This window comes from Aspergillus caelatus, assembly GCF_009193585.1.
Source record: "Aspergillus caelatus strain CBS 763.97 unplaced genomic scaffold BDV27scaffold_68, whole genome shotgun sequence".
NCBI lineage: Eukaryota > Fungi > Ascomycota > Eurotiomycetes > Eurotiales > Aspergillaceae > Aspergillus > Aspergillus caelatus.
In genome coordinates this window covers 55,830-82,382 of record NW_022475331.1, presented here as the reverse complement: position 1 = coordinate 82,382, position 26,553 = coordinate 55,830, and the positions used below count along the sequence as shown (strand labels likewise).

Sequence of the window (26,553 nt, the reverse complement as noted above, 5' to 3'; positions counted from 1 at the left end):
TCCCTCCCCCTCTGCCGACTTCCAGGACCAACACCGCCATCGCCTTTTTCCCTCTCTCCACCAGTCTTCTACATTTTCCTTCGACCTGTTCAAAACCTGACAGTTCTCTCTTTGTACATACAGTATACATCGGTCCCACACATAGTACATACGTCGCCTGCTCTCTCGGTTGCCCCGGTATCTTGTTAATTTGCTCAACCTCGCCGTCTTTTACTTCCTAATTTGTCCATCTCTCCACTGGTCTCGTCACGCTGCAGAGTTATTGACATACAACTTGACGTGTCAAAAATCCGGAACATTTTCCTATTAATCCGTGAATTCCCCTCCACCTCATTCAAGAGACGAAGGGCGTTGACGAGCCGTCCGAATTAAATCAATACCGATAATCATCAGCAATCATACCGCTTGTTCTGCGCCTCAGATCTGCGCCGGACCGATCGTAACGGTCCTCAGCGGGTCCGAGGAAATCGACCAATTTAAGCCCCAGCACTACCACGCCACCAGCACCACACCGCGCCCACTTTCTCTTGCTTTCCTACATATCTCGCATGATCTCTCGTTTAAGCGTTTATCAAAATTATGGGCTCGACGCAATTTGGGAAGTTCCACGTGAGTTCGCGACAAACGCCAAATGCCGGCTCCGGAACTATGCTGACCGCCGATTCTCCATCCGTTTAGGACTTCTGTCGAGATTCTACATTACCAGTCTGCAACGTATGTGAAGCGACTTTTCCCTTGCTTTTTAACGTCACGCCTACTTAATTGGCAGGGTTGTCGTTGACTTGTCAATCCTCCGTCTAGCTTTTCGTTGACAAAAACCAACCCCCTAACAATGCATTCGGCGGTTGCCCGCTCACGGGTATTACGCTTAGTGGTAATCGAAATCTGGGAAATCTAGGTATGAGATAATGATAAAGTCCGTGCAGGATAATTCGTGCGATTGGAGACTAACACGTTGCAGGCTCTATCTTACTTGCCTTCATTGCCATCCTAACATCGTTTTTGCTGCTATGGAGGTCTGAGCGAAAACAGGCAGCAGTGGGGAGAAGGTACACAGTGAAATTGAACAGAAACAAAGACAATGGCCAGCAGCTGATTTGGGGAATATCATAGAGAGATACAACTGTTCTTGCTCGGCTTCATAGTTATCGAAATCTGCGAAATTTTTAGCGTTGGTGCTTTCCCTCTGGACGCAGCGGTCCGGAAAGTATGTTTGGATTTCTTTGCCCAGCCATAACCAGTTAGGAATTCTAACAGTCACATGCAGGGATTTTCTGCAGCGCACATCGCCGCGATCACCGCTACATGTTGGGTGCTATTGTTGAACGCCTTGGTGGGCTACCAATTTCTCGATGATGGCACGCCTGCGTCGCTCGGTCTCATCTCAGCGTCCGCTTTGGTATTCTTCATTGGCACTGGCTATATTGCTTTGGATACAGGATTCAACTGGACCGGCGAGTTCAAGCCTGACCCGTCAACCGAGTACCGAAACATTGCTCTCTATGTGCTCTACCAACTTTTCCCACTCGTTTGTCTGGTGGTATTCTTCGTTTTGGAGGCCGTGTTGGTGATCCGGATACTAGGCGAGTCCCGTCCAATGCGTATGTTTACCTTCTTAACCCTTCTGCAGTGTTAGGCAGCCATTCTCTGACATCGAAAATAGTTTACTTATCTGGTGCTGGCTTGCTCTTCGCTATCGGCCAGATTTTCGAATATGTCATCAGCACCCACCTCTGTCAGGCCACGAACGGGAAGATCAACGGTGCATTGTTCGAGACTCTGTTCACCCTCCTATCAGTAGTTATGATATGGGTCTTTTGGAGCAGTATCACCGAAGACGACTGGCCCATGCCAACGGGACCACCCGGCGGATACAACTAGACGATTCATCTACTTGTTCGTTCCCTACTTCAGACCAAGCTTTCGTCTTACCTTGACCCATATTACTCTACGACGATCCTTGCCCGACTATAGTACTGAAACTAGCTCACGATCCTTACCTCCGAATATTCGATGCCTATACTCATTTCCTGAACTCCTGTTTTTGACGCTCTTAACAGAGACTCACAGAGAGACCTGTTTTGATACCATGCTGATACTCTGTTCTATATTTTTATGCTTCATGATACTGTTTGACGTGCCTCGGCGTGGTTATGCTTGTCTACGATCTTACTGCTTCTTTCATGATGTGGATGTGATCTGCTTATCTTCAAAAGCATCTGGTCACTGTTGGTGTATTCCCTTTATCGTTAGATACCTATTTGCTTGTAATTAGTGCATGCCTTACGCTACATAATTGATCCTTGACCTTGAAGTCCTTATACGTGTGTTGTGGCCCGTTCGAGGCTAAACTGCATCATAACCGCCTCATCATCAACTCGGCACGCTCCTTCACGTGCTTCCTAAAGTCGAATATGAACTTTGTCTATTTGAAGCTATTTAGCAGATGAATATATTAGAGTTTATTTATATACAATGCCTTCCAAGAAAACGTCAAACCCGGTCAACTGTCGCACAGAAGTGCGGAGGATATACGCGCGGGCGAAAAGTTCGAAGGCAGTGCAAAGAGTAACCACTGAATCAGTATCCTATGTTTTTGCTGAAAGGGATCACTTGCTGCTCGACGTTCCAAAGCTCTTCGTCGTGGCAGGCGTGGGGTATACATTCTGTATTGTCAGAAACCATTCTAGATTTGTCAAGAATGAAACGGAAACGGAAAGGAAAATATTCGATCGGCCGCAAGTAGAGCACCAAGGCAAACTATCTCTATAGCCGGACTTTGACGTCGACACAGGGTATCGTCCACTCCCGTCGTCCAAGCAAACTGCGCAACCACTCCAGCCCAACCCCAGTCCATTCCTCCTGTCCCAACCCGCCCATTCCTGCGGCAGCCGACGACCCGTTCAGCGCCAGACGACGTTGCGCCTCGTCGACTACTACACCAGCCAGGGTTTTTGTCGTAGTATTCACAGTCTCCAAGATATAGCCGGCGACTGTCTCGTTGGGAGCGACCAAAGAGGCGCTCGGGTCGGAAGCGTAGCGAGGCGCAAACCAGTCACCACGAAGGTCAAAGAAACAGCGATCTGACCAATGACAGGATGAGATAAAGAGGATTAGAAGAAGAGCTGAGCAGTAGATACATGGACGATGGAGAATGTAGGTTAGAGTGACGAAGGAGACAATGAAAAGCGGGGAGGCATTGGTCGGGATGAATAGGAGAGGTAACCAGCTATATAAAGGGTAACACTTATTAGTACTCGGCCTATCGAACGGAAGTGATATGGGCATCGCTGGGTAGCCCACCTTCGTAGACAAAACATGTTGAGATCTAGCTGATAGCTATGTGACGTGCGTCGAAGATACCACCGATCAAAAAAAAGTTACCGTTGTGAGAGAAGAGAAGAGCGGGACGGAGATTCAGTGGCGAAGGAGAGTTCAGAGGCTCTGGGGCTTCACAGCAGGTGGGAAAGATGGAGCAAAAAACACGATATACAGATTGGACACTTTCCCTTGAGGTGAGTCTAAATAAGTGGATAATAATCATCCATCAAACCATGCACTTGTTCTCCATCGGTGCTGTTGTTGTCCTTCTGCTTCTTTTGAGGGTTTTCCAGCATCATCGGACGGAAATAATACCGTACCATCAATACGTCACCTAGTGTAATTCACAGCCGCACTCTAGCCACACACAGAGCCACATCGGGCCTTTGCTTCCTCTTCTCTTTTGATGATTTCTGTTCTTCTTCCTTCTTGAACTTCTTCCCTCCCCCCCTCAATCCTTGTATAATAGTCGGTCATTTGGCTTCGTTTCATCGGTTGATTCTCTCTTATCATTTGTATCTCATTCTTTTATCAGACCAGCTTCAGCTGCTTACTCTCCTTTTGGCTCTCGAAAGAGAGCTCGTGAAAAGTACGTTGTTGGAGCTTGGATATCGGTTGGAGGTCGCCTTCACCGCGGCGAGTGACAGAAATGTCCACCCCCAATGATCTCCAGGCTCTGCTCGCGAGCATCAGGCCACGTCCTTCTCCGTCGAATACGCCTGGCCAGGATGCTCCCATGCAGTATTCTCAGCAGTACCAGTCCGGATTACGTCCCCAGCAGCCACCTTATGACGGGCAGAGCTTTCCTCATCCCCAGCTGCAACAGCATGGTTACCGCCACCCATCGGTCTCGTCCACCATTCACAGTCCCTCCCCAGTGAATACTCCGCCTCATCATGGCTCGGACATTCTCAGTCCTAATGCTCCAACGTCGCGTGGGGAGATGTTCCCTCCCCAGCAGCATCAGCCGATGCCCCAGAATCCCGATCGTGCTGCCAATCTGCTTAATCTGCTGAAGTTCAACCAGTCTGCAGCATCTACGGCTTCCCAGCAGCCGTCGCTTTTCGGGCTGGAACAGCCGAAGCCGTCTCACAGTCACGAAGCTGGCCCGGAAGCTACGAAGTCCCACGCGAGAAACATCTCCGCGTCCGATTTTGTTGCTACTCTCTTCGGCCGACAGGGAGCCGCGGCTCCTGTCAAACCTGCTGGTGCGCAGTTTGGTCAATCTGGACCCGCCGTCACTGCTGGTGAAAACTCGGTTGTTCCCACCGCCGAGAACACCCAGGAGATGCTGCTTCGCTTGCTCAACCGCCCCAAGCCAGGCCAAGAAGCTTCTGAGGGACCGGTGAAGCCAGTTTCTAAGCCGCTGACTTCTATTTCTCCCCAGAAGTCTCCTATGGCCGAGGCTGTCTCGGGAAACCCTACGATGGCCTCAGTTCAGGCTGTAGAGGAGTCTCTGGCTCTAGGCTCTCCCCCTGAGGAGATCATGACCGGGAAACCGGATGCTCTCGCCTCTCATCAGGCCAAGCCCTCTCCCTCTGGCAAGGAGACCTTGTTCACATACGTCAACCCCTTCGACCAACTTGCCGCTGCTTCTCCTCGCAAGGGAACTCCCCAGCCGAAGTCTCGGAGTGAGAGCCCTGCCGTAGAGGCCACGGGAAGCAAGAAAATCATCACTAAGGAAGAGACCACTCAGGAGGTAGCACGTGCCAAGTCTCCGAGCTTGGCAGAAGAGCAGAAGGAAGCTGTGTCCCAAGTAGTTGATAATCTCGTCAGCCAGATCGTTCGCGACGTTGATGAAGCGGTCGCCAAAGCTTCCAAGGAAGAGAGCACGCCTGTTGTGCTGATGACTCGGGAAGAAAACACGCAAGAGACCCTGTCGTCGATCGCCAGCCACCTTCGAGAGACCGCTGCTGAAGCCAGAGAAGCTGCCCAGGAGAATGGAAATCCCGGGACAATCAAGGATACTACTGCTGATACTTTTGCTGTGAAGGAGACTTCCAACAATAGCGGCGGTGATGCTTTAGCTGATAGCTGGGAGAGTGCTGAAGATAGCGCCCAGAAGGAAGAGGAGCGTATCGTACCGGTACATAATTTCCCCTTGAAGCCGTTTATTTCCATTTCCGTGAAGGCCCAAGACTCTGATAATCTTACTACTCTTCGTGATGATGGAATCATGGATATCGCAAGATTGAAGAAGGAGTTCGACCAATTGGATCGCTCGCTGACCTCAGCTACCTCCGATTACATCGTCTATGCCCTGGCCAAGAATGGAGGTATGAGAATAATCCGCCAGGATGATGGAAGTGACAAACAAGCGTTCCGCTCCACCCGCGATCGTGTGTTTAATGTCGCTGTCTGTACCTCCCAGACAACGACAGGTACATCCGATGAACAGGCGGTCCTGGGCATCGGCGTTAGTGGTGCTGTATACTGGGCATTGATTTCGAATGGAGACAAGGACCTCTTTGAAATGGATGCTTTGGAAAGCGAGAGTCTCATCTTCCCTCCGTTCCCAGCCTCAGATGAGAATACTTCGGGTGGCCAGCTGAAAACGCGTGCCAAACGGAGCTCTCGCCATCCAGGGTTCTTCGCAATAGGTCGCGGCAAAAACATCTACGTGATCTCTCCGCAATCTGCTGCAAACCTCAGTTACGGTGTCTCCGGCACACAGCGTACCGTTAACACGGAGAAATTTTTCAAAGAGCGTGCCTTGAAGATATCTACCGGCAAGGCCGGCAAGGACTTCATGTTCAGTGACGATGACACTGTTATTGCCTCCCTAGACAAAACAGGTCGTTTGCGTTTTTGGGACATCCGTGATGTTGTTAATAACCCCTCTTTCTTCGCTATTGGACCCAGTCCCTCGGAAGTCCGCGTACCATTGAACACCTTTGTAACCGGCTCTCCTGCTGAGAAGTCGTGGCCAACATCTGTGCTTTTCATTGACAAGTTGCGCCCTTATGTGAAGTCTATGGCTCTTCGTTACGTCTTAGTTGGTCTTAAGCAGAATCACACCTTGCAGCTCTGGGATATTGGGCTAGGCAAGGCTGTGCAGGAGCTTAAGTTCCCCCATGAGAACGAGTCGGATGCTATTTGTAGTGTCGCATATCATCCCGGCTCCGGTATTATCGTTGTTGGACATCCTACACGCAACTCGATATACTTTGTTCATCTGTCTGCACCCAGATACAACTTACAGTCCATGTCCCAGGCCTCCTTCATCAAACGCTCAGGTGAAAAGGATGGCAGCCTTCCCAAACCAGAATCGACTGCATGCATGAGCGGCATTCGAGAGATCTCGTTCGCTTCAAAGGGTCAGCTGCGAAGTCTGGACCTTCTTCCAATCAACAAGACAGCCGGAGACGAAAACGGGTTGTTTGAGCTCTACGTTATGCACTCACGGGGAGTAACCTGCCTGAACATCAAGAAGGAAGATCTTGGTTGGAGCTCCGATAACAAGATCATCCGACCCGTTAATGCCTTGGAGCAAGGACTTATTGACATCTCCGAGCTTCAAACTTTTCCGGCGTATGTTACGGACGATCCTTCTATCAATGGTGACGCTGCGCCCACTCCAACTAAGACAGCACCTAAGGAGATTGCCAGGAAGACCCCTGATCCAGGCGCCGAAGCCAGCGCTGTGGCTAGTGCTACTGTTTCAAGGACCCAGTCTCCCAGTAAGCCCGCTCCAAAGAAAAAGGCAGGGGAAGAGCCAGCCGAGTCAGCAACTCCACCCAATGCCGGGGAGAAGCCTGAAAAGAAGAAGAAAAAGAAGGGTACAACTCCTGTTGAAGCGCCAGTTAAAGCAAAAGAAACGAATGCTCCCTCCGTCACTAGCTCAAGTGAGGGCCTTGCAGCCGCGACCCAGGCTCAGGCCGCTGTTGAACAACTTAATGGAGATGTGTCGAAATCGATCACAACCAGTGCTGCGCCGGTTAATGCCAGTGGCGTCGAGCCGAGCGACATCTGGAATAAACACGTGGAGGTGTTGCAAACCGGTGTGTCTGCTGAATTTAACAAGAGCCTTGGTCGGGAACTTGAAGGACTGTATCAGCGCTTTGACGAAGAGCGACGCAGCTGGGATGCGGCTTCCGCAGCCAAGCAAGATCAAGTTCTGCGGTTGGTCTCTGACACTCTTTCTAACAACGTCGAAAAGAATCTCGCACGCATCGTTTCGAGCAGCATCCAGTCGGAAGTAGTGCCTGCTTTGGCAAACCTAACATCGGCAGCTGTCGGTAAACAATTGGATAATGTTGTCGGTCAACAAATAGGGGCTTCCCTTCCTCGTGAACTACGCCAGGCTCTGCCTGACACTGTTTCCCGTGCTATCCAGCAACCTGAAATTGTGAAGTCCCTGTCGGAAGCTGTGGGTCAGAAGCTTTTGCCTGGTCTTGAAGCCGAAATATCAAATGCCGTTCAACACACGGTCACGCCAGCTTTCAATACTCTTTCTACACGTATTGTAGAGAAGGCTGGGTCCGACATGGAGAAGCAACTACAGGCACATCTCAAGCAATACGAGGTTCAACGTCAGAATGATGCCGCTAAAATCGACCAGCTCACTAATCTTGTCCGTGGTCTGTCAGATACAGTGGCTTCAATGGCCGCGGCGCAGGCTAGTTTCCAGAACGAGGTTTTGAGGCTTAATCGCGCCGTGGGTCAGCAAGAAAACAGACAAGCTTCGCAACAGCCGACGAGCGCCATGGCTGCTACACCTAGCGAGACACAGTCTGCCGAGGACGCAGAACTAGCGGAGATTGCTCAGTTAATGAGCCAAGGCAGATTCGAAGAGGGTTCAGTCAAGGTTTGTGCCCATTTCAACATGCTTCGAAGAGATTACTTATCGTTATGCAACTAGTGGCTTCAATCCAACCAGCAAGCAGATCTATTTGACAACCTCTTCATCAGCTTAGACCCAGCCTACTTAACCGGCCTCTCCCCTATTGTGACGCTTTCCGTTGGAGTTGCGGTCACCTCATCTCTGCAAACAAATGTTGCAGAACGCCTTAAGTGGCTGGAAGTTGTTCTGCAGACAGTAAATCCTATGGTATGTACAAAAGTATCAAGGCATACGGATCTTACTGACATGTTTTAGGATCCGGACATTCGGGAAGTTGCACCCAGGATCATGGATATTCTCCTCCAACGACTGGATATTTTGTACATGTCTGTCGCTAAAAACGCACCACATGACCCTGTTATTCGCAAAATCCCCTTCCTTTCACGCCGCGCTCGAGAGCTCCGTGGCTAGATCTGTGATCTACTCACCTGGTGCACTTTTTGATGCCGTCGTACGAGGCCGCAATTGAATAATCAACTACCTTTGGTTTGTCTTATGTTAGTCACGCATATTTAATGCAATTAATGGCAGAAAGGAGGGTGATATCTGTGGGCGATGAAAAAAAAAAAAAAAAAAAAAAGAGGGAAGAAAAGAAAAGAGAGAGGGAGAGAGAGAACAGCCAGTTAATTTGAGGTTTCTCATGCCTGGACTCCTCGGGTATCGACGTATGGCAAGGCAATGGCTTATAGATGAAAAGGAAAGGAAAGGAAAAAGAAAAAAAGATAGTGCTTCCATCTTGACAGTGTCAGGACATTATGGTGGGCGGCCTTGGGCATACCTACGTTAGCTCTACAAAGGGCTGTTATGGCTGAGATGAGCAATGGCTATGACAAGATTGATGCATATTAGGCGAATGGTACTTTTAATGATTTTTTATACCTGGATGGTGTAGATTTGGCTTCAGTTGTGTGAATTCTGTGTGAATCTAGACGTCGTTGCCCCCTTGGTTTCTTATTATAGGGATTAAACCCACTTCAAACCAAGTCTATTCGAACGTGGCCCTACCAAACTCTAGGCCAACCAACCTGACTTTGCCGTAAATGAAGGGTTCCCTTCTATTGCTACGGTCTTTTCTGATTGAGAGAAGCGAAAAGCAGGACTACACATGTCTGGTTGTTCTAGGAAACTAGAATGAACCCATCCTACGGAAACTCTTGTACATAGGAAACTCCACCTCTACACTTCAATACAAGAATCCGCGGAGTCTGGACGAAGACCGTACCACCGATAGTACGTAAACACCGTCAGCTTACATGGGTTTGATTAGTAGTACAACCCTGGCCCCTCCTCCGTTTGAACACCCCACGAACCAAAACACTCTCAAACTCATCCTCCAACCTGCTTCTCCCTTTTAAAGGATATTTACATTGCACCATGTCAAGCCCCATTAGATTAACCCCCCGGTTTGAGATCCGCCAACTCGGTCTCGAACACCAAGACTGGGCCAACGCAATCGTCATCCACAGCAATGTCTTCTGCTCACCAATCTGGCCCAACGTCTACCCGATGGACAAGACCAGGCGCCTTTACCAAGGCTTCCTTGGCAGCGAGTACCTAATCGCGCACCAAATTGCTTCGGGCCTATCCTACGGCGTCTTCGACAAGGAATACAAGTACAAACTGCCCTCGTCCGAGCAAACCGGGGGCAAACTCCACTGGGACCTGAACGATGAGACCGTAACCAACGAGCAGCTCATCGAACAGATGGACTTCCCACTGGTCTCAGTAGCGATGAGCTACAACGGATCTAATCCGCTAGATCTCGACCGGCTGAAGCCGCTGTTCGGAGTGCTGCCTTTATTCCCCAAGCTACTGCAACGGCTGGTTGACATCGATTCTCGTGGAGAGGTGACGACGCATGAGGGGACGTTGATGAGGAATGGAACTTCGACGAGGGCCGATTACGAGGGGTACGGGCTGATGAAGCGGACGGCGCATTGGCTGATGCGCGATGCGGCGAGTAAGGGCTTTAAGGGCATTGAGATTCCATGCTTCCATGATGCTGTTATTGGGGTTTGGTCGAACCCACCTGCTCCCTTTCGGGGGAAGATTGTTGCCCAGCTTAATATTAAGGACCAGGAGGGGGTGGATGAGGATGGAAAGGGAATCAAGCAGTATGCTCATGTGGATCAGCGGATTGCTAAGATCTATGTGACGCTTGTTTGAGAGTGTGCTAGTGTGTGATGGACAAAGCTGGATCTTGGGATTGGGAAGTTGTGAGTTATTAGTTCCTCAGAATTTGTTTCAATAGCGAGGAAGCAATCGAGCATTTGGTTGTATATACCGGTTATCATTGATACTGTCATCAGATTTTAAGTTCTATGTCCCTCCCTATTTCGTAGATCGTGTCTCCGGAGGTCTATATAGTACATGGTGTTTTGTAATCTTGTGTAGGTTTTATGCGTGAAAGGCCAGGCCTTCCTCAGCACTCTGCTCTGTGACTCCCTCCTCGACGAACTCGAATCCCAGAGCCCGCCAGTTCAATTCTTTCCGCCAGTGCAATCCATAATACAACCGGCCTGACTGGGGTTCGGCATGCTCAATGGGCTTTCTATCTTCTGACTCGTGCTGATTCTGATCCTGCGTTGTTTCAGAGTTCTCGTCCGCGAGGTCCGACACTGGGACTGGTGCAATGACAGGTTCCGATGCCAGACCTCCCGTTATCATCCGTCCTTGTCGGGGAAATATAACCGCCCGAAACCGCGAAAGAAGAAGGCCCATCGAGCAACAAATGCAAGGCTCATGCGTCAAGTACACGTCAAGGTCCGTGCAGAGGTAGCCGCCTTGAGCACGCGAGCGAAGTCGAGGTTCTCGAGAACTGTCGGTAGATTTGGGGATGGCTCCGGTATCTGTTTTCTGATACTTTCCCGGCACAGGCGATGAATCATCGGGGTCAGCCAATAGCTTGGAATAAGAGACGTCCGATTGAGAAAGGAAAAACTCCTCCAATCGATTCAAAGGTATCTTTTCGTTGGACTCGTTTCCATCTTGTTTACGTCTCCCATCAGCAACCAAGTCGGCGGCGCGCATTAGCGCGTGTAGCTCCGGTCCGCCTTCTACGTCTGAATTATACTTCTGCACATTGGGATTGGGCCCTGCACCTAGCTGTCGTTCTGACTCTGACATTGCTCCGGCCTCTGGGCGTGCGTATCGTACGTCACCTGCAACAGCCACAATAGCATCGGCCCAATGGATTCCTACATTCTCGTTGGTCGCACCAATCTGAGCCTCGAGTTCTGGATCGACAACCACTGCGCCAACCCCGCGTCCTAGTCCAGAATTCTCTGCTTCATTGGCAACCTTGCGCGCCAGGGCTAGATAGCGTCCTGCCTTCGGCTTGATGGAGTCAAGAACACGGTTCAAGGTTTGAGGAGGTGGCGCAAGAGTAGCTCTAGGGGTCGCAGGGTTGAAGACGACGGGCCACATGGTTTTAGACCATTTCTCAGCTTGTTCAACCGTCAAGGGTGGCTCCAGTGGGACGCAAATAGTCTGGAGTTCAATATTCCCTACCTCTTGAGTCGGCTCGGACGGGATTTCTGATGGTGGCGCAAAAGGAGCCAATAGTTTCTGAATTGTTTCTGCTTCGGGTAAAGGAGGTGTAATCAGAGTGAAAATGGTCTGTGTCGATGATTCTCCCTTTATAAGGGTGGATCGTAGGCCATCGGGTAGCTGGGTATGCTTTGCGAAGCGTCGAAGATGGTTCAGAGGACGAGAAGGATCGCGAGGAAAGGCACTATCCAAAGCCCTGTTTGTTACCGGTCAATGCACTGCCCAGGTAGTGATTGTATCAAAAAAAGCTTACTTTATCACTTTCGAAGCACTTTTCACGCTAATTTCTGTTACATATGCATCCGCTGCGAATTGTTAATTGCGCCGCCAGTTTCCACCCTGCCGGTGGGGGAACGCACCGAATTCTTCACGGGGCCGCGCCTCTTGAACAGTTCTGACAGGGATAACCTCTCCAGGAAGTGGCTCTACGCCGCCGAGTATCTCTTGTATATCCATTGGGTCGTACATATTTTGAAATAACCCTTTGGGTCGCGGGGTATCGACTTGCTAGCGACGGGGAATTTGGGCCGCTCAAAGAAGAATAATGTGTAGGGGCTAACAGATTTCGTTCACTGCATTTTTCTGACCTTGCAACGGCGGAAATTGCATTGTTTCTGATCGCCGGGGTTCCATTGAGGGAAGGACTGATAGAGAAGTCGAGATCGACATGTTTCCATGGATCGCAGCAACCCTGTACCCTATGACCTAAGCCCTACCCTCAGCTGTTTCGAGACTAGCAGGTTATAGCCTGAGGCAGGGAGGAACGTCATCATTTTATGTTGCGTTCGGATTGATCAGCCTGATAATGATGATTGGATGAAAACACTACTATGATTGCACGACCAGTAAGGTTCGGCTTTAAGTACTTAGTCGTATGCACACATTGTTTCAGGGTAGTAGGTACAGTGCTATAGTAGGTACTCTCCTTGACGCCGGTCACAATAACACCAATATAGCTCGATATACAGCCTGAAAATATAGTAAAAGAAATGGATGCGATGAAGAAAAAACAAAAATAAATCAACCGAAAACACGAAAGAAATGGGTAAATAAAAAAGGAAAAGAAAGAAAAAGAAAAAGATCATCCACCACAGTTGGATTTATGTATTAGCACAGTCATCTGTCTGTACCTTTCTTTTAACGTAATATGTACTAAAACAACAGGGGATATCGCTGACCCCCTTCATAGAATTTTAAAAACGGTGACCAACGCTGCTGCATGCTATGCAAGTAATCTCAAACCTCATCTAGGTCGAGCAAATGGGAAATAGAAGGCATGTGTTGCAACGAAACCTATTCCTTCAAGTTTCGCGTAGGATCTCGTATCCTTCACATCTTTCAACTAGACTCTGGTAGTAGTCCTCAAGCACTTCCGGCTGAGGAACAATGCGCCACTCTACGCGGAAAAGAAACTCTAGCTCAAGAAGAGCCAACTCCGTCATACTGATACCGCCCACCCGAGCATAGGTCTTATTCGTCCAGAAACTATCGCTCAGTCCTTTGCTCGCAACTGTTGCACTGGCAATGAGGAATCGGTGAATGGTGAGACTAGAGACGGTAAAGGCTGGATAAAGAGCGCAAAGACGGTCGATATAATACACCATGCTCAGCAAGATCGGGGGTGAAAGTGTGGCATGAGTGGTCAATCGCTGCAGGTAGTCATTGACGGAAATCCGCGGAGGAGATCGAGAGTGAAAGCGAGTCAGTCGACCTTGGTGGAGCGGGATTTTGTCATTGAACCGAATGAGTTCCATCAGCATGCTGGAGATTAGCACAACGATATCCCGAGGATCAGCCAGTTCATATTGAGCCGGCAGCAACTTGACTGTGGGATTGGAGGGACGCAGCCGCTTCGATTGCGAGCCCTCCAAATCCGTGCTCCCGATCCCGCTTGCAAGCCCACCATTAGCGACAGGGTCGTTCGGACTGTTACGCTTATTAGACCCTGTGCCGGCGCTATTTGGAGCGGGCATTGAGGCGGCCACGGGGTGTTGTGTGGGAGCGGGAGCGGAGGCCTGGGCTTGAGTTACAGCAGCAGGGCCGTTATTGTGGGTATAACAAGGGGCACCTGAAGGATTTGTGTTGGTATTGGCGGCGGCGGCGGCTGCGGCGGCGCTTTCAGCGGTAGACGCGGCAGTGCTGTTTCCGCCCCCAAGGGAGGTCAGCCCAGCGGACATGCGACCGCAAGGGAGATCCCCTGAGGGCCCCGGAGGGGACGAGGCAACGGTGTGTCGATTTAGAGCTGAACGAAGCTCTTCGATGGCCACACGGGAAGAACGAGGAGAGAAGTGACTACCGGGCGCAGCTGTCGGGTTACCGGCAGGCTCATAATGCTGGTTATGTGAAATAGTCGTCGACGAGTGACGAGGAAGAGGAGACGAGAGAGAGGGATGAGGGCGAGTGGGAGGAGAGGAGGGAGAAGGGCGAAGGGCGGAGGAGGGAGAGGGCGATGAAACTAGCATCTCCGCCCAACGATACCACCACGTGGGCGCACGACTGAACGACGTGCAACGGGGCTGGCAGACGCTGCGAAACCTTGTGCTGCTGCTGCTAAGAATGGCCGCGTGCCCTGGCGCATCGTGATCTGCGGGGCTTCAGCTCTATAGAAGAAGCTGAATATAGAAAGCGATGAGGAACAACTATTTTAACAATAGAAAACTGTTCCAAGGAAAGAAGATGGGAAGAGGGGAAAGGAATTAACGGGGGGGCATATTTAGGTAATTTAAAAAAAGAAGAGAAAAAGTAAAAAGAAAAAAAATTATTTAAAAAAAGAAAAGAAAAAAAAAATTCCCTCCTACAATACAGGTAAAGCTGCAGAAATTGTTCAGGCAAAAATCAGGGAATATGTCACAGACATAACGATTTTCTCTACCATTATCCAATCGGAGGTCTTCAACAGGGGATAGAATCCAAGACGGATAAGGAACGTTACCGTCCCGTTACAATTGAGTTCCCGGGTCCGCGATGGTCAGGACTGTCATCATGCATTTGTACACTGTGTACAGTACGGAGTACCACCAAAAAATCTATTCAATAAGCGTAACGCACTAAGGGGTAAAAATGGACACCGGATTTCTGCCCGACGAACCCCGTACGCCGTAGAATATCAGGAGAGCTTGGGATAATTCATCCTCGTATACAAAACATCCCATCCATGCCATTTCCGTGGGTCAGGTGCAAAGAGCAGATCGAGGGATCTTATGCCACTATAGGAGCCACCATCCGTTCCTAAATCTGCAGGTTCAACATCTATTTCTGCAATATACACTGATACCTTGCCTATAACGCCCCTCAGACCAGCACCGGGTAAATGGTCAAGTACAGGGGTTTGGTCTCACGGTGAACACTCCCTGGAAGAATACTAGAAGTGAAAGTGAGACCCTTTCGATCAACCCGCCCGTCAGTAAAGGCTGCTGCTATAAGGCTGAATCACATGATGAAATTGACATTAGCCCATATCCGGAACTCGGGGGAACTGAACCCCCGCCTGGGCGAGTGACATCACATGACCTGGGGAGCCGAAAGCGGTGACTCGACGGTATCGGCATTACTTTCTGTAATGTTATACTCCGTTAAGGGTAACGCTAACCTTAAGGAAGCTCCCAGCAGCAACATCTCATAGAAGGAAATCGGTCGGATGTCAGCTTCTTTGAATCGGTGTCGAGGGTTTACCGTTATACATCGCTTCATTCTCTCTTCATTGTCTGTTCCCATAGTCTTCGCCTAGTTCCTCTTGCGTTATCTTACAATAATAGTACATAACGACCCCTCCATACGCTAGGTACTGTATGTACTTAGCTGCTCATTAGACGCCATTCCTTCGTATACCATCGCCCGCTACGACTTACCTTGCTACTTGTACAAAACCCCTCCCCTGCATCAACACTTCGATTCGGCAACATCTATCCACCCCCCTTCTAATCCCCCTCGGACTATTCCACCCGTATTCTAATTCTTTTTATTCACTACTTAACTCGTTTATTTACCAAAGCGGTCTGCTAGACATCCTCCCGCGGGAGGCGGTGATTTCCGACCATGACTCGCGCTTCAACACCTCCGATACTTCTAGAACTTCAAAGCGCAGATTCCTTATCATCGCAGGCTTCGGCGCTTCGAACCCTTAAAAATGAGACAATTGGCCATGATCAACGCAAAGAAGCCTGGATCCGGTGGGGTATAATCCCCATACTAGCCAAGGTCCTTGCCTCCAGGCAGACTAGCGGGAAGAACACCGAGCTCAATGGGCCGACCAAAAGCCAACAGCCATCGAGTCGCAATCGGCAGGAAGATGAAACGTGTCTACAGGCAATTATAGTACTTGGTAGTATAGCACAAGGTATTTCTCTCACGCTGGGAGTCCTGTCCTTCGCTCTGGCTCAGGAACTGATGACCATTCTCAATCAGGCGGTGCAGCTTTCCTTTCCCCTATCCTATCTAGCGGTATACTCTCGATCCTCCTGTCTATATTATCATCACCCGATTGCCCTCAATCTTTCGTTCTCCCCATCCTGCGAACCCTGAATAACATCGCGGATCGGCTACCACTGCAAAGCCAACAGCAATGGCCAAAAGATACACGTTTAGCCGATCTGCTCTTCTCAGACGAACATATCAGCTGCCTGTCACGTATTCTCGGGCAGGAGTACGGCACTTATCATGCGCAGACATCCATTGAACTTGCTGCGGCCCTTATCGGAAAGCTTTGCACAGAGGAAACCCATAAGGCGGTCCTAGCCGACTGTGGCGTGTTGGATGCGCTGGCTGTGAAGGTGGCATCATTCGTCGTTGCTCAGGGCTTTGTACTTCCAGGTGCGGAGGCACATTTGCAGGAGTCTGGCTCTCTTGGTTCTCTACCTCCCCCTGCACCTTCAAGTGCCAAGCTGGCTCCGATCCTTCGTGCTACCACGGTCATCATTGAACATTCTAAATGGCGTGCGGAGCATTTTCTCTCATCGCCGGGAATAGTGACTGTTTTCCCCAAGCAGGTGCCTGGATTTGCCCCTTCTGATATCAAGACAGGCCCGTGGGGATCGACATATTTTTCGGGCTCAGCTGTGCCACGCCACGCCGGGGCCAGCCCCCTCGAGCATCTCCTACCATCGGTTCCACTGTCTCAAGGAAAAGCTTCTGCTAGTGCTACCAATTTTCCACCCCTTGGTCAGCCACATGGACCCCAACGCCGGCATAGTCATTCATTCCCAACCCCCTTCTCGATCTTGGAGGCACCGAACTCTGATGACGATGAGAATGCTATCGTCCCTTGGCTTCTATATACCATCCGTGCCGAGTGTGGCATGGTGCGGTTGATGGCAGCACGTCTGGTCACAGTTCTTTACCGTCTAGGTCTAACGAAGAAGCTTCGAGTCTCTATGCTTTGTTACTTGTTGATTCCAATTCTTATCCGGATGCTTGACAAGGACTATGAAATAACTGGCGATGATGGCGTCCAGTATGGAGGACTGATTCTGTCCACTGACCGTCTGAAAGAGGAAGCCCCGGCGGTGCTTGCTACACTGGTTATCGACGATCAAGAGCTACAGAAGCATGCAGTCGATGGAGGTGCTATTAAACGACTGTCTCAGCTCCTGAAGGAAACCTATAACCCAATTCAAGAGAACGCTAAACCGATGTGGCATGTCGATGGCGGGGAAAAGGTCGAGACTATTTGCACACAATCAGCAGAGTGTATGCTGGGTCCTCCAGGATATTCTCCCATTCATTGTCATGTCATGCGATACCGGGAGAACATTCTCAAGGCCTTGGCCGCCCTGGTGCCTTTCAAGGATGAATACCGCAAGACTATCTGTGACAATGGGGTAGTTCCCTATATCATCGATTCGCTCAAACCGTGCCCGAACGATCCTCGAGACACATCGAATCCGAAAAACACCGCTGCTGATGGAAATCCTACACCCACCCTATTAGCAGCTTGTGGTGCTGCACGGATGCTCACTCGCTCGGTTAGCGTATTAAGGACTAGTCTTATTGACGCTGGAGTAGCCACTCCTTTATTCGCCTTGATTCGGCACCAGGATATTGAAGTGCAGATTGCAGCAACGTCAGTTATATGTAATCTTGCGCTGGACTTTAGCCCAATGAAAGAGGTAAACTCATACAGTGGCTCGGTGCGCGGAGGTTGTACTAATGCTTTCCAGGCAATTATATCCGCAGAGATCCTTCCAACATTATGTGAGCATGCACATTCTACGAACACAAAGCTCCGGATTGAATCGCTTTGGGCGTTGAAGCATGTGGCCTATAACTCGACCAACGATGTCAAGATGAAAGTCATTAACGGCTTGGGACCTACGTGGATCCAGCAAATCATAACGCAAGACCCAACTAGTGCTCTAGCTAAACGAGGCATGGATGATGAGATGGAAAGCGGCACCTCAACGGGCATGAGTCGAGCCAACTCCGCAGGTGAACAAGTTGATCTATTGAATCCTGTCGAGGACACACAGGAACGCGATGAGGATATGAAAATGGCCGATACCTTGCCGCCGTCTAAGATGAGCTTAGAGATGTTCCTCCCCGATGTTAGCCGGCGTCGCAAACTTGCGCTGCATGGGGACCTCGACCAAACTACTCAAGCACGCCAAGACGATATTGCCGTACAGGAACAGACTTTTGATCTCTTGCGTAATCTTGTTTGTGGCCCGGGTGCATCCGAGATGATTGATCATTTGTTCAAGGAGATCGGGCAGGATTTGATCTTGGATGCACTGGCGGATAAACTACGGCCTCGTACCATCCAAGTGCCACATAAACGAGAATCATCTTCCCACAGAGCTCTCCAAGTTCCAACAGAGATTCTGGTGGCAGTCACGTATGTGATCATCCACCTCGCCGCTAGCCTCCCGTGGCACCGCCAACTTTTGGTCTCACACCGTGATCTCTTACGTTATCTCATGGGGTACTTCGAGCACGCCAACCGGGATGTGCGGACAAATTGTGTGTGGGTAGTAATCAATCTCACATATGAGGATGACTCGAGTGATCGAGACGGCTGCCGTGAGCGAGCATACAAACTGCTCTCGGTTGGGGTGATGGACCGGTTGAAGCGCTTAGAAGAGGACCCAGACCTTGATGTCCGAGAGCGAACCAAAACAGCCTTACATTTGGTAAGGACCTTGACCCAGGCCTAATGGTTGTCAACCTTCTTCTACCTCTTTTTATTTTTCTTCTCCGGGTTCTCTTTTGCCATCTTCCGTTTAATTACGATCTCTTGATTGCTTGTTTTCATGCTGCATGGACAGGCACAGCTCTATGAACTATGGTCGGCGTTGGGATGGTTGTATAAAGATCTTGAAAGGATTATGATAAAATGTACATGTTGGCTTATGCGTACAAAATTTCTTCCCCTTTCTCTTGTTTCTTTCCATTTCTCTTCCATCCTTGATGACTGGGAAACGTTTAAGGCTTTGTCCTATCTGGAAATACCATGCATTCAGTTGGGCGAGTGTGGTATTTGCACGGAGCACTTAGTATCTATGAGTATCTATGTATGTTTGTACATACCTGTATGTACCTATCTTATCTTATCGATAAGATAAAGAAGTGGGACCTGACCGGATACGTCATGGGAACGGCTTTGGCTTAAAGCATTTCCGGCGAATCAATCCCCTGGCAAGGAACGAGTTCTCAGGTACATAACGCCATCAATTCCCGTCCTCTTTTTATCTCCCAGGTTAACTCACATAGCATCTTCTTACCAAACAAGAGTCATGGCCCCTGTCCCCGCATCGCTGTTGCGTGCTCTCTCCATCTCCGATCCCTCCAAAGCCAGCTTGTCCACTGCTGGTTTGGGATCAGGTTTCACCAGTACAGGAACCATTCGAGCAACAGTACCATCTGCAGATGGACAGTATGAGGAAGAGAGACGATACTTTGTCAAAACATCCGCAGATGGTAAAGCTGCTGAAGAGATGTTCCGAGGGGAATATGAGTCCTTAAATGCTATAGCGACCTCCGTACCGGGATTTTGTCCCCGCGCTCTAGCTTGGGGCCCTCTGGAAGAAAGCAACGGAAAGAGCTTTTACCTAGCGACTGAGTTCCTGGATCTGGGGGGTGGTGGCCGGACGGGCCAATCTCTGGCTCAAAGGCTAGGAAAACTCCATTCGACCCCGGCCCCGCTAGATCCTGAGACGGGGAAACGCCGTTTCGGGTTCCCCGTGCCGACCTTCTGTGGTGATACTAAGCAACCCAATCGATTTCACGATTCATGGGCAGACTTCTACGCCAATGAACGGTTGATGGCGATTCTGGAAACCTCGGAGAAGCGCAATGGCCGAGACGCTAGCCTACGAGATCTAGTGGAGCGGACGGCACACACAGTAGTACCCGCCCTTCTAGGGGATGGCCATCTAGGCTACGACAAGAATGGAAACGGAGAAGGTATTACACCCGCGGTTGTCCATGGGGATCTCTGGAGTGGCAATGCAGACCGTGGAAGGATTGTGGGGGGTGGGTGCAAGGGAGATGAAGAGGCGGGCGACGTTGTCTACGATCCATCAGCATGCTATGCGCATAGTGAGTATGAGCTGGGAATCATGAAGATGTTTGGAGGCTTTGGGCCGGCATTTTTCACTGCCTACCATAAGATTGTCCCTAGGACTGAGCCGGTGGAGGAGTATGAAGACCGGGTGAGGCTGTACGAGCTGTAGGTTTATTTTTATTTTTATTCTTATTTTTTTTCTCTTCCCCCTCGTCCAACCCAGGCCCACGGGTTTTCTAACCAGGTCAGATATCACCATCTAAATCATTACGCCATCTTCGGGGCTGGGTATCGATCGGGAGCGGTGTCAATCATGCAGAATTTGATCGGGAAATATGGGAATTAGTCGAAGCAGTTGCTTCTTGGCATCTTTTGGGGTTTTTTGGCGTGGCATATTCCGGTTTCAGATACTGTCGTTCTCTACTAGATAGATCTACATAGTGAAATCACCCGGTATTTGTCCTTGCCTCCGAGCGAATTAATAATCTTGTGACCCGATGACACCATCGTACATACTGACTCAGCATGGTGAAGTAATAACGCAGTATTTAAGGAGGACACAACTGTTTACGTAGTAAGTGAAGATTTCCCCCCGCATCTGCCAACTTGCAGTTCATCTCTCTCTCTCTCTCTCTCTCTCTCTCTCCCCGTCTGTCTGCTTTCTCTCTTGGCCGCACTTGTAGAATTCCAACATGCCCCCCCTTCCAGATGCAGCAGTCCACCCTGAAGCAACAGGGGCAGCCAAAGCGTTAGTCGACAATCACCGTGCGGAGCAACCATTGAAGCTGTATGCAGGGTGGTTTTGTCCGTAAGTTTATTTTAGTACCAGCTTGTGTCTATTAATCCGTACGATAGGCAAATTTACTGACTTGGACGACAGCTTTGGTGTGTCTCACTTGTGAGCCTTAAAATATGCACGGCATGTCTAGTAGTTGCAATCTTGGCTAACCTCTTCAAGTCCAACGGGTTTGGCTCGCGCTAGAAGAGAAACAAATCCCTTACCAATACATCGAAGTCAACCCCTATCACAAGCCCCAGTCGCTTCTCTCACTGAACCCGCGCGGTCTGGTGCCAACATTATCTTGCCTGGTCAAAGACGGGGGTGCCCAGACAGCCAAGCCCCTGTATGAATCCACAGTTATTCTTGAGTACCTCGAGGAGGCCTATCCAGATAGCTCTCCACGCCTCCTCCCAGCGGACCCCTACGACAGGGCCCGAGTACGCATCTGGATCGACTATGTTACCTCGCGGATTATCCCGGCTTTCCATCGATTTCTTCAATACCAGCCCAAGTCAGGAGGTGAAGACCCAGCAGCTGGCTTGGAGAGACTAAGACAGGAGTTCCTGGGCCACCTCAAGGAGTGGACTAGGGAAATGCATGCCGACGGACCATTCTTCTTGGGAGATCAGGTTGCACTGCCAGATCTGGTACTCGCCCCATGGGCGGTCCGGTTGTGGGTCTTCGATGAATACAAATCGGGTGGGCTTGGCATCCCGGCGGAAGGCAATGGGGGGGAGGATGAGCTTGTTTGGCAGCGGTGGAGGAAGTGGCTAAAAGCGATAGAGGATAGGAGAAGTGTGAGAGAAACTACGAGTGCAAAGGAGTACTACCTCCCAGTCTATAAGCGGTATGCGGACAATGTGGCCCAGAGTGAGTTGGCGAAAGCTACCCGTGAAGGGAGGGGAGTGCCGTAAATTCTATCTGACTTGGAGCCAAAGAAACATGGAGGAAACCCTAATATCCTGTTTCTAGCACTACTACAGAGTACAGTATCTATATATGTTCAGCCGCACCAGTAAGATAACTGTTATTCACTTAACCTGCGACCCACATCAGCAAACAGAATTGCAGGAACCATATAATACAAACTCCTTCACTTTATAATCTTGCACCTCCTACCCCTTCTTTAATGGAGATTTGTCCATGAATAGTATCTATGACTCTTTGTTCGGATGTTGTTTAGATAAAACAGCGGAACAACAGTTTTTCCGCGAACTACACGTGACTCGAAGTCGTCTCCAATCACGCTCCTCCATCCCAAGGCTATCATTTCATCCTTTCGAACATCACCGTCCGGTTGTTCGGAGATTTTAGTACATTCGCAAGTATGGTGCCGGAGAAGAAGGATGGCTCGAACAATCAAGCCGCGTCGGAGACAAGCATACCGGAGCCGCCTTCCATTCATCCTTCCTTCATCCAAGTAGCCAAGCCGTACATATTCGAGCAGACTATTCAACAATGTATTGCGGCTATGGGCGTCAATCCCCTACGCGAGGAAGCACTGCGCCTGCAGGGAGTAACGTGGATCGACAATGTTCGCCGAGTGTTATATTTGTATGTATTCAGTAGCGTCTACTTGGCCATTCCATTATTCGTCATTCACCAAAAGAAACAGCAACGTGCTTTGAAGGGAAAGAGAATATGCTAATGGATTAGACCTATCCGTACCTTCAACACGGCTGTGGTGTATTATCACAAATTTCGACTCGTTCATCCTGACAGCGAGTATAATTATATGGTAACTACCACCCCTACACACCTATGTAGGTAAAATCATCTGACCGTCTAGGATGCTGCTGCGGCTGCATTGTTTACCGCCTGCAAGATTGAGGACACATTGAAGAAGTCCCGGGAGATTGTGTGTGCAGCATATAATCTCAAACTACCACCTTCAGAACATATATCCCCTGATAATTCGGTAAGGTTTGCGTTTGCGTTGCGCTTGGTCTCTCGCTAACACTTCTAAGGTCTTCGAAGTACATGCTAGAGGTATCATTGGATTGGAGAGGCTTATGCTCGAGGCGTCAGGCTTTGATTTTCGGACACGTCACCCGCAGAAAACCCTGATCAAGCTTGCCAGACATTATGGCCTTACGTCGCAGTCGCAGGTGTCTAATGTGGCATATCGAATTTCGCAGGACCTCTATCGTACCTTTGCTCCAATCAAGCAGACTGCGTCAACTATGGCTTTTACCTGCTTAGAACTGGCAGGTCGTCTGTTGGACCAGCGCATTGAGGCGGTCGAATTGGGAATAGACTACGAGAAGTGGAAGACCAGCCGGGAAGAAGTAATGGGTAAGTGCTCCTCGCAAATACTCTATACTGGAGCACTCACTTATCGGATCAGAAACCCTCTTTGACCTACTGGAGCTGTATACCCACAGTCGTGGCTCCACCTCAGTCGGCCCTCATTTCCCAGCGGATCGATTCCTCACAGTTCGTATCCCATTGAACAAAGAGGCAGAAGCCCAAGGACTCCCTCGTTACACACACTGGGTCAATGAGTCAAGAGACCTAAAAGCTGCTAATGGCGCAAAGAGCGGCAAGGAGCCCGCCTTGGAGAAAGCAGGCGCCAGGCTGCATCCGCTTACACCTGTCGCTGCCAATGGGGAAAGACCCAGAGCCGGCGAGAAAGGTCGGGATGGAGCCGTACGCTTTATGCTCGACACAGAATGTGCGGATGCAGAGAAGGCCCGTGTTTCCGAGTATTTCAAGGTCGAAATGGAAGAGTACGAAGTGGAAGAATGAGCTGCCAAATCCCTGCATCATAGCTACATTACCCTATACGGCTAGCATACTGCGACAAGTGCAGAACTGCCCGCAGTCTGCACGTCTGATTCTATCGGTTCGCCAGCTAATTTTGCGACAGTTACTGGCGCCGAACAAAAATACGCCGGCGTCTACCTGGATTTCGAGAGGTGGAAGAGTGGCACCAATTCGAAGGGTACCCTTTAAAGCTAGGCCAAAAATGCAAGAGGCAAAGCATCCCCGTCACGCTGAACGCCAAAGATAGGATGGGGAAAGCGGAGTGATTGACCCCTACAATGATATGACCCAACGATTCGATACCAGCGTGCATCGGATATTCCGTGGAGTCTGCCCAATACTTCCCGGTGAAAAGGCACTGTTCAGGATAGTATATATATCCGAGTCACCTGTTCATAGAATACTGGTTAGGAACTTCGTTGAGCTAGTCGGTACAACAGGTACGGCTGCTGCGCATAACCCAGTAATTGATGAACATATATTTCTTATATATGAAGGACTTTACATTGCCCATTTAGACGCCAGTCTCGTTCCGTCAGACAATGGCGGCTTGACATACCAGAATATGATACGGAAAGAAAGAAAAAAATACAATACCCCCTTTCGCACGTGTATCTAGACATGAACCTAACCTTCTGATCGTAGTTTCCCGACACTATACAACAATGACCCAATGTGAAGGCAAGAAGAGAGAACAAGCGTAAGGTAAGACAGACGTTCGGTAGCCACCGTTGAGGAAGAAGTTTCGTTTGAAGCTCGTTAAAGGGCTCTAGCGATGTCGAATAACGACCGATTAAAAATGGTATTCTAAAATATGAGTCGCTACTTTTAAAATTCCGAAATTTTGAGTAAGTCGGGAGGGGGTCGGGTTTCATCACTGAAAGGTAGAATGGAAATGGCATGGGTCATCATCCAACGTTCTTCATCGGCGCTTGAGCTCAGTGTTAAGACATTCCAAGATCTACATGTTGTTAGTTATCTGGTATATAATGAATTCTCATAAAAGGATATTGGAGGGTATACTGACCGTTTCGGAAACAGTACCCTGGTTGTACAGATACTTGCCCAATCCTCGGACCACCTCCAATTGCTCCTCGACCGTCAGGCCGTTGATGGCGGTCTCAATGACGTCTCCAACAGTAGCTTTGTACACGGCAATAAAGCTATGGTAATACATGTACGCAAAGAAGCCCATGATGAACTGGCAGTCCATCCGATCGGTGATACCGCCATGACCCGGGATCGATTCGCCAAAATCTTTTATTTTGAAGGTTCGCTTAAGCCCGGAAGCGAAGAAGCCACCGAAAGGGGCAATTAGGGAGGCGAATGTAGCGAATATCAAAATATGGAACTGTATGGGCTCGATGTAAAAGGTCTTGTCCACTCCGGTCCACTCCGGAACTTGGTACGGCTGGGGCATAAAGGCCGGGTTTGGGGTGCATTCCAGCCCCGTCAGTACGTTGGATCCAAGGTCATTTACCGGGCAGATGAAGTACTTGTAGCGCATTAGGACATTGGTCATGAAGTAGCCAAAGATTATGGTGCAAATCCAAGCACCGAGGAACCCTTCCACAGTCTTTTTGGGAGACAGTTGGATCAATTGGGTCCGGCCAAACGTGATTCCGCAAACGTAGGCAAAAATATCGTTGGTAATGACCAGAGACGCTGGGAGGAAAAACCATATCATTCCCTCCAAAATGTTGTTCATAACAAAGTGCGCTTGTACGACAATCAGGTAAAGTGCCATGTGAGTCCAAGCGAACTGTGTAAATTGGAACCGGTAGTGTCCCTTCTGTAAAGATGCAACAAAGAAGACAAATCCTACACTCTCGCATTAGAACCTTAAATGTCTGTGCTCTGTTACTCTGGAACAGGGGGAAACAACTCACCCATGACGTAGAGCGTGAAGCTGATGAACCTATGGTGAGTCGCAAGAGGAAGTAACACCTTGTCGACTAACAGGACGTGCTTAAAATAGTAGATGACACTTTCACCATACAAAAAGTACATGGTTGTGGCTAGGAAATACCAATTCAACGATTTGGTGAAACGGAGATTCTTCTCTTTGCTCGGCACATTGGCAATAGCGATAACTTCCTTGAAGGAGATGATTTGAACTGCGGTAACGATGCCAATGATGTAGATGTGGCCTGAGAACATGGCAATAAAGAAACCAAAGATCATCACGAAAGTCCATATTGTGCGAGTAATGAAGGTCTGCTTCTTTTTCTCATAATCGGACATCTGCGGCTGTTCGGGTTTCTGGCGGTGTTACACTGATTAGTCCCCTAACAACATTAAGTCGGGCCGCTCACCTCTTCGACAATCGTCTCGGGTTTGGACACGCTGCCATTCTTTGACGGACTTCCGGGTTCAGAAGCGGCATCGCTGGCATCTGAGATACTTAACCGACGAGTTTCCGACGCCCGATGTGGGAACCTGACGTTCCGACGTGGTTTGGACATGGTGTAATGAGCCGGGTGGGAGAAAGGAGAATGGCGCGGTACCCAAGCGGTATGCGTGGGGAAGGAGGGGAAAGTCTAGAAGAAGATCCTAAGGGGAACTGGGGGTCGGGACAGGGCCGACAAGGAAAGGTACGACAGGGGAGGGCGAAGAGGAGAATGGGAGTGAGAAAGGGAAAAGAGAAGAGAGTGAGCACAGGTGATCGTCGTTAATAGATTAAAATTTCATGTGAAATAGCGACCGAATACGGTCGGCGGAAGCACGGACGAAAAAACGGAGAGCGAGACACCGTTGGGTAGGACTCAACAAGCAATTTCCCGTCAATGTTTAATT

At 49.6% G+C, this 26,553-nt stretch overlaps 12 protein-coding genes across 12 annotated transcripts; 7 read left to right on the top strand and 5 right to left on the bottom strand.

Annotated features, from left to right (window-relative positions):
* The first annotated feature begins 384 nt into the window (after positions 1–384).
* BDV27DRAFT_103179 (chitin synthase export chaperone) lies at positions 385–1,985 on the top strand. The gene is made up of 7 exons (XM_032064323.1): positions 385–609; positions 679–714; positions 802–898; positions 962–1,049; positions 1,114–1,207; positions 1,268–1,601; positions 1,664–1,985. The coding sequence occupies exons 1-7, from the start codon at positions 580–582 to the stop codon at positions 1,879–1,881; spliced, it is 897 nt and encodes a 298-aa protein (XP_031928557.1). The 5' UTR covers positions 385–579; the 3' UTR covers positions 1,882–1,985.
* Positions 1,986–2,408: 423 nt separating this feature from the next.
* Positions 2,409–3,769, bottom strand: BDV27DRAFT_126793 (uncharacterized protein). Its single transcript, XM_032066623.1, has 2 exons — positions 3,304–3,769; positions 2,409–3,229 (listed from the first exon to the last, which is right to left on the bottom strand). Exons 1-2 carry the CDS (start codon positions 3,318–3,320, stop codon positions 2,767–2,769), a joined length of 480 nt encoding a protein of 159 aa, XP_031928556.1. The 5' UTR covers positions 3,321–3,769; the 3' UTR covers positions 2,409–2,766.
* Positions 3,757–8,619, top strand: BDV27DRAFT_103166 (uncharacterized protein). The gene is made up of 3 exons (XM_032064322.1): positions 3,757–8,128; positions 8,183–8,371; positions 8,420–8,619. The coding sequence occupies exons 1-3, from the start codon at positions 3,971–3,973 to the stop codon at positions 8,573–8,575; spliced, it is 4,503 nt and encodes a 1,500-aa protein (XP_031928555.1). The 5' UTR covers positions 3,757–3,970; the 3' UTR covers positions 8,576–8,619.
* Positions 8,620–9,421: 802 nt separating this feature from the next.
* On the top strand, positions 9,422–10,486 carry BDV27DRAFT_126790 (uncharacterized protein). Its single transcript, XM_032066622.1, has one exon. The coding sequence runs from the start codon at positions 9,539–9,541 to the stop codon at positions 10,328–10,330; it is 792 nt and encodes a 263-aa protein (XP_031928554.1). The 5' UTR covers positions 9,422–9,538; the 3' UTR covers positions 10,331–10,486.
* A 75-nt stretch (positions 10,487–10,561) lies between these two features.
* Positions 10,562–12,169, bottom strand: BDV27DRAFT_156859 (putative tRNA-specific adenosine-34 deaminase subunit Tad3; the record flags this gene model as incomplete). Its single annotated transcript, XM_032072407.1, has 3 exons — positions 10,562–11,909; positions 11,967–12,018; positions 12,073–12,169. 3 exons carry the CDS (start codon positions 12,167–12,169, stop codon positions 10,562–10,564), a joined length of 1,497 nt encoding a protein of 498 aa, XP_031928553.1.
* A 340-nt stretch (positions 12,170–12,509) lies between these two features.
* On the bottom strand, positions 12,510–14,410 carry phoB (regulatory cyclin phoB). Its single transcript, XM_032066621.1, has one exon. It carries the CDS (start codon positions 14,173–14,175, stop codon positions 13,015–13,017), a length of 1,161 nt encoding a protein of 386 aa, XP_031928552.1. The 5' UTR covers positions 14,176–14,410; the 3' UTR covers positions 12,510–13,014.
* Positions 14,411–15,612: 1,202 nt separating this feature from the next.
* On the top strand, positions 15,613–19,123 carry BDV27DRAFT_103141 (armadillo repeat protein). Its single transcript, XM_032064320.1, has 3 exons — positions 15,613–16,049; positions 16,118–17,817; positions 17,869–19,123. Exons 1-3 carry the CDS (start codon positions 15,749–15,751, stop codon positions 18,859–18,861), a joined length of 2,994 nt encoding a protein of 997 aa, XP_031928551.1. The 5' UTR covers positions 15,613–15,748; the 3' UTR covers positions 18,862–19,123.
* Positions 19,124–20,708, top strand: BDV27DRAFT_103142 (putative fructosamine-3-kinase). The gene is made up of 3 exons (XM_032064321.1): positions 19,124–19,361; positions 19,418–20,375; positions 20,460–20,708. Exons 2-3 carry the CDS (start codon positions 19,441–19,443, stop codon positions 20,554–20,556), a joined length of 1,032 nt encoding a protein of 343 aa, XP_031928550.1. The 5' UTR covers positions 19,124–19,361; positions 19,418–19,440; the 3' UTR covers positions 20,557–20,708.
* Positions 20,709–20,816: 108 nt separating this feature from the next.
* Positions 20,817–22,095, top strand: BDV27DRAFT_126774 (uncharacterized protein). The gene is made up of 3 exons (XM_032066620.1): positions 20,817–21,018; positions 21,091–21,095; positions 21,169–22,095. The coding sequence occupies exons 1-3, from the start codon at positions 20,903–20,905 to the stop codon at positions 21,903–21,905; spliced, it is 858 nt and encodes a 285-aa protein (XP_031928549.1). The 5' UTR covers positions 20,817–20,902; the 3' UTR covers positions 21,906–22,095.
* A 187-nt stretch (positions 22,096–22,282) lies between these two features.
* BDV27DRAFT_126772 (putative cyclin) lies at positions 22,283–24,220 on the top strand. The gene is made up of 5 exons (XM_032066619.1): positions 22,283–22,545; positions 22,648–22,729; positions 22,781–22,909; positions 22,959–23,286; positions 23,339–24,220. Exons 1-5 carry the CDS (start codon positions 22,319–22,321, stop codon positions 23,737–23,739), a joined length of 1,167 nt encoding a protein of 388 aa, XP_031928548.1. The 5' UTR covers positions 22,283–22,318; the 3' UTR covers positions 23,740–24,220.
* Positions 24,157–24,718, bottom strand: BDV27DRAFT_103114 (uncharacterized protein). Its single transcript, XM_032064319.1, has one exon. The coding sequence runs from the start codon at positions 24,657–24,659 to the stop codon at positions 24,243–24,245; it is 417 nt and encodes a 138-aa protein (XP_031928547.1). The 5' UTR covers positions 24,660–24,718; the 3' UTR covers positions 24,157–24,242.
* cds1 (phosphatidate cytidylyltransferase) lies at positions 24,342–26,325 on the bottom strand. Its single transcript, XM_032064318.1, has 4 exons — positions 26,073–26,325; positions 25,647–26,019; positions 24,785–25,578; positions 24,342–24,718 (listed from the first exon to the last, which is right to left on the bottom strand). The coding sequence occupies exons 1-4, from the start codon at positions 26,220–26,222 to the stop codon at positions 24,680–24,682; spliced, it is 1,356 nt and encodes a 451-aa protein (XP_031928546.1). The 5' UTR covers positions 26,223–26,325; the 3' UTR covers positions 24,342–24,679.
* Positions 26,326–26,553: the final 228 nt, after the last annotated feature.